Source organism: Oryzias melastigma, linkage group LG13, assembly GCF_002922805.2.
Source record: "Oryzias melastigma strain HK-1 linkage group LG13, ASM292280v2, whole genome shotgun sequence".
In the NCBI taxonomy this organism is placed as follows: domain Eukaryota; kingdom Metazoa; phylum Chordata; class Actinopteri; order Beloniformes; family Adrianichthyidae; genus Oryzias; species Oryzias melastigma.
In genome coordinates, this window is record NC_050524.1 from 11841070 (window position 1) to 11852760 (window position 11691).

Sequence of the window (11691 nt, forward strand, 5' to 3'; positions counted from 1 at the left end):
TCTTATGAAAATCCTGATGCGGCCCGGCCTCAACTAGATTCCGCCTCCAGCGGCCCCCGGCTGATTTGAGTTCGAGACCCCTGGTTTAATGGGTCCAGTTTACAATGAAAGTGCTGAAAATACCGGATCAGACCGGTCCGGACCGCTCAGTGGACGCGAGGCTTTACGCTACTGATGCAACAAAAATGGTGCACAATATTGGATCTATCGAGCCGTACAGTTTTGAACCGGATAAGAAAAAAAGGAAGACGTATATGGATTTAGTCTTATAAAAGTGAATGCATCAAATAGGAGCAGAGAAGGGAGTAATGGGCTTGCTGTTGTGGGGTCTATGTCTTACCTACTAGTTTGTGTAATTGTTTTCGTTTGCTGCTGATTAATTTGCATAAATAAATACTCAGAAATGCTATTTTAAGTTTAATTTTGTCCACTTACCATAAGAGAAATACCAAGAACATGTTTTTAAATCTAAGTGGGTCTTTAATATACTCTTTCTTAAAACGTTTCATTAAGAGGCATCATCAGTTGTTCCTAATAATACAATACTGTGTTAAAATGTAGTCAGATGAGGGCTCAAGCCGGGGTCTCAGTGTCCTTGTCCCAAGAGCGGATAAATACAGAGGCTTGTACCAGAAAGGGTATCCAGTGTAAAACCAAATATGTGAATCAGACCTATAAGACGGAGGAAGCTAAAAAGGAAAATAAGTTGAAATGTTTATGCTAAAGGTGTTTTAAAGTATTTTTTGCATTTTTCCTTTCTTTTCGGTTTCACACTACATTATCCTCCTTCGTTTCTGTTCAGATGTCCTTTCCCCCATCGTCATCTGTCCAGACTGCCTTTTAGCAGAGGAACAAGTCACCCTGTAAAGAACAGCGGTGCAGATCTGACATGGAGGAGTGGCACAGACTGTGGGAGCATTAGGCCGATAAACATATGAGTGGAGAAGATCCTCCACTTTTGATACTGGAACCTCATGATCTTTGGAAAACATTTGTGCAAAACCACTGTAAATCAAAACTTCCTCGTTTTGTGTTTGTGGATTTTAAATTAGAGACATCTACGTTGACTGCTAAAAAAAAAATATGCTGACTGTCTATTCTGATGACTTCTGTAGTTTTGCTTCATAATCATCAAAAGAGCGCTGATAGTTCAGAGCCGAAACACACGTTGATTTTAAAGTGGAGCCGAGCTGGAACGCTGAAGAGTGGAGGTGACAGGTGATTCCTTTGGTGCTGAAGTTACTGATTGAAAATCTTCCAATCCAGACTGCAAGTTTTGAAAACCACATGAGCAATGTGCAACTCTTGGAGTTAATGCATGCATTTACATCTGCTTTTCCAAATGTGTCAGAGTCCCAGCAGGTTTTTTTTCTTTTCCTGAGTATTCTATTAAATCTCTGTAGCTGGAAGATTAGGAAATAAATTAAGTTGTATTTTCATGTAAAGGTTCAAATTTTGAACTAATTGGCATTCATACATTTATTGATGTGTATGCATTTATGCACAAACATAGGGCTTGCATAGTCTGCGGTGTTGTTGCAATTTTATTGGTTCTCTTTCAGCTGAATTCTATTAAAGAGTTTCTGCTGCATTAAATGAATTCAGCAAAAATGAATTCCCTAATTAAACATATCTGGCAAGCTTGGTATTTACAGAAAAGCAAATGCTGCTTTTTGTGTAGATGTGTGTGCAAAAATGTATACAAGCGCGACTGTTTGGTGATTTTATCGGCAACTAATTTTACAACGAGGAATGTAGCTCGATTTATTAGGATTCCCAATAAAAGGTGGAAAATTGCGTGTTCTGGAAAAAAAAAGTGTTTCATTAGGATTAGCATGTGTTTAATCAGGACATATTTACACCAGAAAAGTCACTTTGTCTGCTCCTGTGGTTTGGATTGAGTGTGAACTTTGTTAACAAGAGTACTTAGGCGCTGATTGCTGCACTTGTTGGTCTAAAATACTAAGGGAGGTGCAATACAGTAAAAAAAAATGAGGTCTTGCTAGCTGCTCTTATTTCTGTAATTGTTCTCTTGTTACAGTTGTTGCAATCTCCTGAAGATCATTTCAACATCAGCTGTTTCTAAGTCCGTTTTAGCGTGCTTTGCTCTCTGTTTGGGAACACATAAAAGTGACATGATGATCCCTCATCTTTTGGGTGATGATCTGCTACATCTCAAATCAAGTTTTTGAAACTTTATAGGCTTCTGTCTTCTATTTTTTGCCAGTTCTTTTGCTTACAGACCCACTCAGAATATCATTTGATCTATTGTAAAAGCATTTCAGTGGTCTTTTAAATATGATTTTGCTATTTTCAGGACATTCAGTTGCAAGAGAAAGTACGTGAACCCTTTGGGAGTATCTACATTTTTCAATCTATATCACAAAACATTGCCTATTTACATCAAACTAATCTATGTTTACATGTTTTTATCCAGTTTATGCAATAAATCAAGTAATTCCAAACGGTTCACATATTTTCTCCTGCAACTGTAGTTTCTGCAGAGTGGCAATAGTTTGTCAGAAATTCACTTCTGAGTACCGTTGGCAACCCCAACCCCCCTTCCCATCGCCCACAACTGAGTACCCTTTTTGCACATTCTTCCACTAGCTTACAGCCCCTCACAAACCCAACCTAACATTACCACTGCAACGAAAACGGTGAGCAATATTGGATGTATCCATCCAGATATCAGCTCAGACGAGGAAAACAAAGACGTACATGGATCTAGTCGTCTACATATGGATGAATCAAATGGGATGGAACAGGGAGCTTGTGGTTTGTCATAGTATAGCCTCTACATCACATTTATAAGCATTTTCAAAATGCCTCTTTTCATTTGCTACTGACTCACAAAAATTTGAACAAAGAAATAGTCAGAAATGTAATTTTGAGCTTAGTTTCCATTATACAAGGTGATCCATAAGTTTTAGGGGCGGCCGAGGTGCAGTGGTAGGGCAGTCGACTCCTGATCAGAAGTGAGCTGGTTCGACTCCGCCTTGCCCGCCCATGTGTCGAAGTGTCCTTGGGTAAGACACTGAACCCCAAATTGCCTCTGGTGGGAGGTTGGCGCCAGTGTTCGGCAGCGGAGCCACCACCAGAGTGTGAATGTGTGTGTGAATGGGTGAATGGGTCTGTGACTGTGAAGCGCTTTGGGCCCTCGAAGGAGGGTAGAAAGCGCTATACAAGTAAACGCCATTTACCATTTACCATTTTTCCATACATAGTAAAAATAAACATTCTATTGAATAAGTTCTTATCGTCTTCATCGGTGCCCCTAAGCCTTGGACCACAGTGTGGTTTATCTGCAACAATTCCAGTTTTCTGAAATGTGCAAATAAGTTTTGTCACAGTCTTGTGTGTGATGCTCGTTTGATATTTTCTGTTAAAATTTCGTGCAACCATGCAACGGCTTCCCGATCCAGCCATCAGTATAATTTCAATTCATTGCACTTTGGTCAAACGTATCGTCTAAGGCAGGGATGGGCAACTCCAGGCCTTCAGGGCCGCACTCCTGCATGTTTTCCAACATACCCGGCATACTTCAGCATCTTCTTATTGGCTGGACACACTTGAACCAGGAAATCAGTCATGAGTATATCTTGGATATCTGGAAATCTTGCAGACAGCTCAGCCCTCGAGGCCTGGAGTTGCTTATCCCTGATCTAGGGTGTTTGAAATATAAAAAAATATATATACATTGTACATTCTCCTATGCATGAAACTTATGGGCCAACTTGTGTATGTCCTCCATCTTAAAACAAAATGACACTAAAGCAGGAATGGGCAAACTACAGCCTGAGGGCCGTGCTTTAAATTATTGAATCTGGCCCGCCAAACTGGAATAAATTATATTGAAAATCCTATTTATTGTTTTATTTTCCCTCTAATTCTAGTGTCTCTCCATAGATAGTGCACTACTTTACATTAAATTCACTTAATTTCAATTTTATTTATATAGCCCAAAATCACAAAGAATATTTCCCTCATTGGGCTTTATTAAACTTAGTTTAGGTGCAGAAAGTTATTGTGCATTCATGTAATTTAGGAAAATGTTGATGTTTTTCTGACGTTCATGTGTGTTTTCCCGAGACAGATGCTCATTTTTCCAATCTCTCCATCACCATAGGAATCCAGCATTTCAATAAGTTTGCGTTTTTCCCTGAAGGACATCAACCTATTGGTGTAGTTAGTACTATAATGGAAAAAAAAACTGTAGTTTGGAAATAAAAACTGAAAAATATTCTGTTTTAAAAATCTACATAGTCATTTAAAAATCAGAATTAAAGCGTGTTTTCATCCACATTCCATATTATATCTTTATTTAATGAGAGGGGGTTTCACAACACTTCACAGATCTGCTTGTGATCTCCCAAATTTTAGAACCTCATGTGTCCCACGAGTGAAAAAGTTAGCCCACGCTGCATTAAAACATTTTAAAAACACAAAAAATGCAGTTTTCAATGGAGTGGGTCTTTACTACAGCGCAATTCTATAAGTCGGTTTGACATTTGTTTATTTTTTTTTCACTTCAGCGCAACACTTGTTCAAGAGCTCTAAAACCCGTTTTTCATCTTTTTGCAAAAATATTGCAGCGTTTTATGTTTTCTCTTGCCCGACTGGACACTGTATTTCCTCTGTGCTCATGCTGTCCGTAGCTCATGCATTCTAGAGTGACTGTTTATTTCCTTAAATATCCGGCTACCTTGTTAGCTTCAAAAAGGCTAATTATGATGTTTGAAATTGGGCTGGAAAGTGAAAAAAGTTGACCAAGACCATCTCTGCACTTGTTTGAACTAACATTTATGCCCAAAATGCTCATAGTTTTCCGAGACACAAGCACTAAGGTGAACTCCTCAGTTCATTGAAGTGCACATTGGGCAGCTGGTCAGTCTGTATCTGCACTGATATTGGCCAATAACGGCCTTCCAAAAAGAAAACCTTTGAGATATACATTAGGCGACGGAGTGAAGGCTCTAAATGTCAGCTGCAGCCCGGGCCTGAAGAGGAAAATGAGGAGCAGTGGGGATGAAGGAGAGGATCGGACTTTGCACAAACTAAAAGTCCATGGTAAAAAAATGTGACATTGAGAAAAATGAGAGAAAATAGAAAACAGCTTTAATTATTCATGACCAATTCAATAAAAGCCCTTAACTTATCCAGAAGCACAAATATTGCAACACTGGATATGCGATAGCATATGTCTCGACAAACTTTGCCTCTGGCATTGCAAAGTATTTATATGAGTGGAAAAGATAGGTCTTCCTTTTGTTAAAAAAAAGATAGATTCAGCCATTTGTGTATAAAGTTCTTGTACCTGCCTTTCAGACTTTCAAAGTAAAAGCGCAAAACATCAGTTGCAAACCTGCTCCATTGCCTTTGATGAATATATATTTATATATATATATATATATATATATATATATATATATATATATATATATATATATATATATATATATATATATATATATATATATACAATAGTTTGCATGCAAAGTATTTTGGACTCATTTATGGTTGACAAATAAGGTTTGATATCATACATGAAGTACAGAAATCATATTTTTTTTCATTCATTGCTCCTTACTACCTAATATATTCACTAAAAATGTTGAGTCTGTGACATTCAAAGTGTAAAACAGTAATTGTACTACTTCAGAAAATCACATTTTAAATAGTTTTTCTTCAAATGGAGCTCAGCAGTCTTCATTGTCATCAATAGTCATTTCTACGGTGGCCCTGAAGCACACATCACAACAACAAATCACTCAACGCACAAATATGTTAAAGATCATAAGAACAATGAAAAAAAATAAAAACGCATTACATTTTAGGAATCAAAACTGATTTCCAGAAATAAAACCATACCGTGATTCTTTAAAAATCCATAATTGAATAAATAAATAATAAAAGTTTAGGAAAACAAAAGTTATTTCCCGAAATTAAAATGAAATACTTATAAAACAGAAAGAAAATCTGAAAAAGGTAGACACTATTGGAATGTTTTTTTATTTCATTGTGCTCTTTTACATGTTTTTTTTTGAGTGATTTGTTGATGTGATTGGCCCTTCAGGGCCACCGTACATTTCAGACACACTCGGCACAAGGTAACACCACATTTTATTTAAACTGTTTGCAAAATCTGCACTATCTGCAGAGCGCTGACCCCTTTTATCTTGCTTTGGAGTCCCACTTCAAGAGAAGTCATGAGATTTTTTTTTCATTTTGACAGAATGACCCCAGAAGTCTGTTTGCAACTAATCATTTTTAAGATCCAACGTTTCTGAACTAATTCACATTTTAAGAGCCAAAAAATAAAATAAAATTAAAAGAAATAACAGTAGCTACAAATGTACTGATTTCCAGTATCATATTTATAGATTAATTTGTATGTTTAAATGACTGGAAAGGAAACCCACAAACCAACCTAAAAATGTTTGAAAGGTCTTAGTGAAAGGTTCAAGAGATGCATTTATAAAAAAAACATTCAACAAAACTAAAATCCTAAATTAGTCTCATCCAACAAACTAGTACATCCTGTAACGTCAGTTTTAGCACTACCAAATGCTGCGTGGACATCTTGCCCCTTTAGTTTCAGAGCTGCTCTGACAACCCTTTCCATGCGCCCTCTCTGTAACTGACTGCTTCTGAGGGAATCAGAGTTGGTGAAAACACAGACGTGGAAGCAAAGACAGGTGGATTGATGTGTGCACGCAGGCCTGGGTAAATGCACAGGCAAGGGGATCAGAAATGAGGATCCCAGAGCACATAAATAATTATGAATCTCTGTAAAATGTTTAACATCAATCAAGTGTGAATAAATAAAAAAAATAGGTATTAAAACCATCCAGCGAAGTCTCCTTATGAGGAGCTATTTCGTTATAAATGAATCTGTTATAGTAAAGGTTCACTGAAATGTTTTGTTTTAGGTAAAATAAAGAAGTCCTGCACTGCTCCTACCAAAGCTGACGCATTTTTTCCTCCTCACCATTGTAGACTCAGACATGTCGGAAATACTGAGCTTTGGCAGACTAGCGAAATGTGTGCTTTGAAGTCACTCGTCTCGAATTAAGTGATTTTTCTGCCCGGCACTGGGGAGCAGTAAGAAAACTGATCCAGATACAAAAAAGATCGCGCCCAAGCAGGGATGGGGGCATGTTTGGATTACAAAAATCGTTGGATGCAAATGACCTCTGCACCTTCCACTTCTCTATTTAGCTGTCAGCGGGAGCAGAGAACAAATGGTGACTGTGGGCAGACTTTTCTCTGAAAATGTTGATTATGTGTTATCCCTTGAATGTTTAGCAGCTTTGTGTGTCACAAAACGTACACATTTGCTACAACCACAATATTAAATGTGTAAAGAATCTCGTAACCTGAATGAGTTTCCATTTTTGAGCCTTTCCCTAAAGCTGATGCTGCTTTAAAAAGGCATCAACGTGATGTGTTTTATTTCACTGCAAAAAATGGATCTTATGGCAGCAAAGAAAACATGTTGTCTTGCCTTCGGGGTACGAGGAGAAACAAACGTGCTCTAAAAAGATGCTTTTCACAACACAAAGTGACTTGTGGGTGTTTGCTGTGACCTCCAACAAGGATGTAGCCTTGTGTATTATCACATTCTGCTCTTCTTTAATTTAAATTAAATCAAAAAAAGAAAGCAAACCAATACTTTACTGGCATGATATGATATAAAGCTAAATATTTTTGGATTGGACTGCTCTCTCAGGGACGTGCAGTGACCACAGAAAAATGAGAAGCAGTTTAATTCCACTATTATTCCGGTATGTCATAATAGCACAGTGGGATCATGCAGGACTGTAATTCATTCTCATTAGAGGTCTTCCTCTCCCCACTGTGCAGACAGTTATCCAGATCTAAAGCCAATTAAAGAGCAGACTTAGCTTCCAGAGGAAAGAAACAGTAAGTGAGTCTGTTTGGGTGCATATCTATCCATGAACAGAGGACAGTGAAGGTATGAAGTGTCCATGCATCATATATTGGGCTCCATCACACTTAAATGAATCCACAGGAAACAAAATAATAATAATAATAGTCCAGGAGAGCGCAGCGCTGGCAGAGATAGCCTTGTGACCTGTGCACAACTCATAAACTGCAGTGCGGCATCAGCTGTATTAATATCACGCAGACATGCCCGTGTATCCTCACAAAGATGAATATTTCATCCCCACAGACCTGCTGCCTGCCTGCCTGCCTGTGTTGGGCAAATGAATGATGCGCCTTCGATGGCGCATCGCCTGCAATAAACACATCTGCAGGGCACTGTGGTTCATTAGGAATGAGTCATGTCTCAACATCTGTTTGGAACAGTGAAGAGGGCATGCAGTAAAGCGGCGCACAATCCGCTTTATGCCCCATAATCCTGTTGAGAAAAAAAGGAGCTGGTAAGGCTGGATTCACTCACCCCTTCTGAACATCGTGCAGGTCTTAAGTGTGCGTCTTCTTGTGTCCTGCGCCAGTCATCTATTCATATATTCCAGGCGTAAAACTTGTGCGCTTTACTTTGGAAGTTGATGTGGAGATCCGCGCGCGTCGTGGTGCAGATGTCAGCAGTCGCTCCTCTGAATGTCCGCGCGCTCCTGACGCGCGGCTGTCATTAAAGACAAACGGAAACGATCTTTCCTGATGGTCTAAATAAAATAATAATACAATAAAAAGTCTGATGCGGTGCAGGAAAACGGGACGGGAACGGTTCCTCTTTATCCGAGCAGAGCGGAACTCTGTCCGTGCTGGGCGCGGATGGAACCCACAGGCTGTCCGGCACAACCGCTGGAAGCCAACTCCGCTCACACGAGCGCGCGCAGGCTTTCAGATCAGCTCCAAACAGCAGATCTTTACATCCATGTTCATCTGTCAGTGAGTCAGAGGATGTCTGATCGGTACGAGCTCTCACTTACTCTTCTCTCTGGGTTCATTTCCCGCCGCGGACTCTTCAAACCCCACTTTACAGAGATGCTGGGTTGATGAAAGTCTGCCCCTCTTGTTTGTCTCTTCAGTGAGGATCCGTTCAGGTTATCCGATGTCTGGTGCGCGCAGGGAGGGAAAAGTGTGAGGACGTCTCAACCCTCCACCGGGCGGGCAGCATGGAGCTGTGTTCCTCTGTCTGCGCCACCCCAACAGCTCTCCAGTGTAACAGGAAAGAAGAATTTCAAAGGGGACATTGCAATCTCGTAATAATTTCAAATATTGTAAAAATATATTTTGTTTGGGTGTTTTTTTTTTTTTACTAAACACAAGTATAATTAATTACATGATTATTACATTAATTATACAATTACTATCCAATAATTAACATTATTATTTTTTAAGGGTATGTCTAATGTTATTAACAAGGCACTTTCCCCTTTGTGGGATCAATAAAGTTCTAATCTGTTTTGCTTTATCTCTTTAATTTGTCAATCACCCGTATAGAAGGCCTATTGAAACTGCATTTAATTTTTGACCTTAACTTTTGACTCAATTACTTTTCTTTCTTTTCATAAAAAAAAAAAAAAATTCAACAATGTGGAATATCCTTCTGTGTAGAGAAAAAGTCCCCTTATGTTTTTATTATTAAAAAAAGAAAGTTCTCAGTAGTTTTTCAATGATGATTATGAAGTTTTAACCATCCCACAAGCTAAATGTCTTAAAAAGTCATTTTTCATGCTGATCTGAAGCCTCTCTTTCCAAAGTCTCCTCTGAGGGGGCGTGGCTTTTGGAGTTGAGCTGAGCAGCCCTGTCCCATGATCTCCCCCTCCGTCTGATTATGATAGCTCGGTGTCTCGCTAGTGTAAATCTCCACCACTGCTACAGAAAAACGTCAAGCAATATCAGTAATGTCCAGCCGTATTATTTGGCGCTGGATGTCAGCTCAGACGAGGAAGTGAAGATCTTCATGGACGGAACTTTCATTGATTTACAATCCTTTGCCAATGCGGTCAAATGAGCCGTTTGCATTTCCGTGGTCACATCAAGAAGCTTAGTGGAGTCTGGTGGAGATTTTCCAGCGTTCTCAGTCCTGCTACCGTAATTATTGTATGAATCTCACACAAAAAAATCCAGTGACAGCTGATTTGACCATGGAAATGTGAACAGCAGCTCATTTGACCGCAGTCAACGGGAAGATGCCATCTTCTCTTCTCTGGCATCTGAGCTAGACATGCTAACTGGGTTAGATGAGGAGTTTAGCGCATGTGCAGCATTGCTGTTGTACATGTTATATAAGTTAAAAACTCAAAAAACATGATTTTCATCAAAGGGGGCCTTTAAAGGGTGCAGAACGGAGGCCACTTCCATTTGGCGTCCTTGTTAACATATGGTTAGTTCACACAGATGCGGCTTGTTACTGTCGTGCAGCGGTCGTTTCAGCATCAGGTCTATTTTTTACGCTAGCCGCGAAAGATCTGCGTGGCAGAAAGTTACCCCAAGACACACCAGAAAATCTGGTAAATTTTTCAAAATATTACCAATTTTTCACAATAAAATACAGCAATTAACAAATGTGATCATATTTTTGTATCTAAACTTACTGTAGAGATGAAAATAAACACACTAAAACAAACAGATACACACATCAACGTAGTGGCCAACTACGGAGGAAGTTTTGTGGTTTTGGGTGTCTGATGATTGGGGAAAAAAGCTCTAAATAACCATAGGTGAGTGTGATCACCGACTGTCTAATGTGAACTGGAACTTAAGCAAATACCGCACGTACTCTGCCCGCACACTGCTTCACAGCGCTTCTGCGTTTGGCGTTAACCAGGCTTTACTTTTTTTTTCCACCTAAGCCCCCGATTGCTAGTTGGCAACACTGCACATTCAGCATCTTTGAGCAGCTCTACACCGGACCAAAAACAAGCACGAGAACCAACTTGTGGTAAATGTTCAGTTAGCCTCGCGGTTTTTGCTGTTTTGAGACCCATCCCAAATTGTTGGTAGCCATTACAAATAAAAACTAAGGAGTACTGAACTGAAACCAGTATCATTAAAACATGATTGAGGATCTTTGCTGCTCAGATAAGAACAAGTGAAGCAGTGAGTCGAGCAAAAGCAAGCAGAAGTTCTTCTAAACTTCAGAGTAAAATGTTCAGAATTACAGAAGAACTGTGTTGGGATACATCGCGATACGTAGTATTTTGAGACATGCATCATGATAACTATCCCATCCCCAGACTCTTGGCAATACACACCCCCTAGTAAATAGCCCACAACTGAAATTTAGGTACCCTATACATTTTTTAAAAAATTATTAACATGAAATTATACGTATTTTTAATAAATAAAAAATGCTAATTGCTAATGCAATATTGAATCAGTATAGTGGTATAGGTCAATTCCATTCAATGTGATTGATTGATTGGTTTACTTCAAGCATAGATTGAAAAAAATACAGGAGAAAACATACAATTATTTCAAACTCATTACAGAATGAAATGCATTGATTAGACAATATAAAACACACAAAAACAAAACAAACTTAAGTCAAATTTGGTTCATTCATTTTTGTGATAATTAACTAAAGTCAGTATAGAGTTTGATTTGTTGCTTAAAAAAGAGTGAGAAAAAGCGAACTTATATAATCCCACCCCTGCTTAGTTACTTCATTTTACAGTTTTTCATAATTTTGTAATCTGGTTTTGATCAGATCAAATGCAAGTTGTTGTTTTTAATTCCTAAAAGCAAAGTGAA

At 38.8% G+C, this 11691-nt stretch overlaps 1 protein-coding gene and 1 long non-coding RNA gene across 2 annotated transcripts in view; one reads left to right on the forward strand and one right to left on the reverse strand.

Moving 5' to 3' along the window:
* rtn4rl1b (reticulon 4 receptor-like 1b) overlaps positions 1-9022 on the reverse strand; it is a 197166-nt gene extending 188144 nt beyond the window's left edge. The window contains exon 1 of the mRNA XM_024277508.2: positions 8429-9022. Coding sequence (XP_024133276.1) covers positions 8429-8441 — 13 coding nt within the window. The 5' untranslated portion in view covers positions 8442-9022. The remainder of the gene's footprint in view (positions 1-8428) is intronic.
* LOC118599562 lies at positions 8766-9519 on the forward strand. Its single transcript, XR_004948966.1, has 2 exons — positions 8766-8903; positions 9021-9519. It is a non-coding gene; the product is annotated as an uncharacterized LOC118599562 (long non-coding RNA).
* Positions 9520-11691: the final 2172 nt, after the last annotated feature.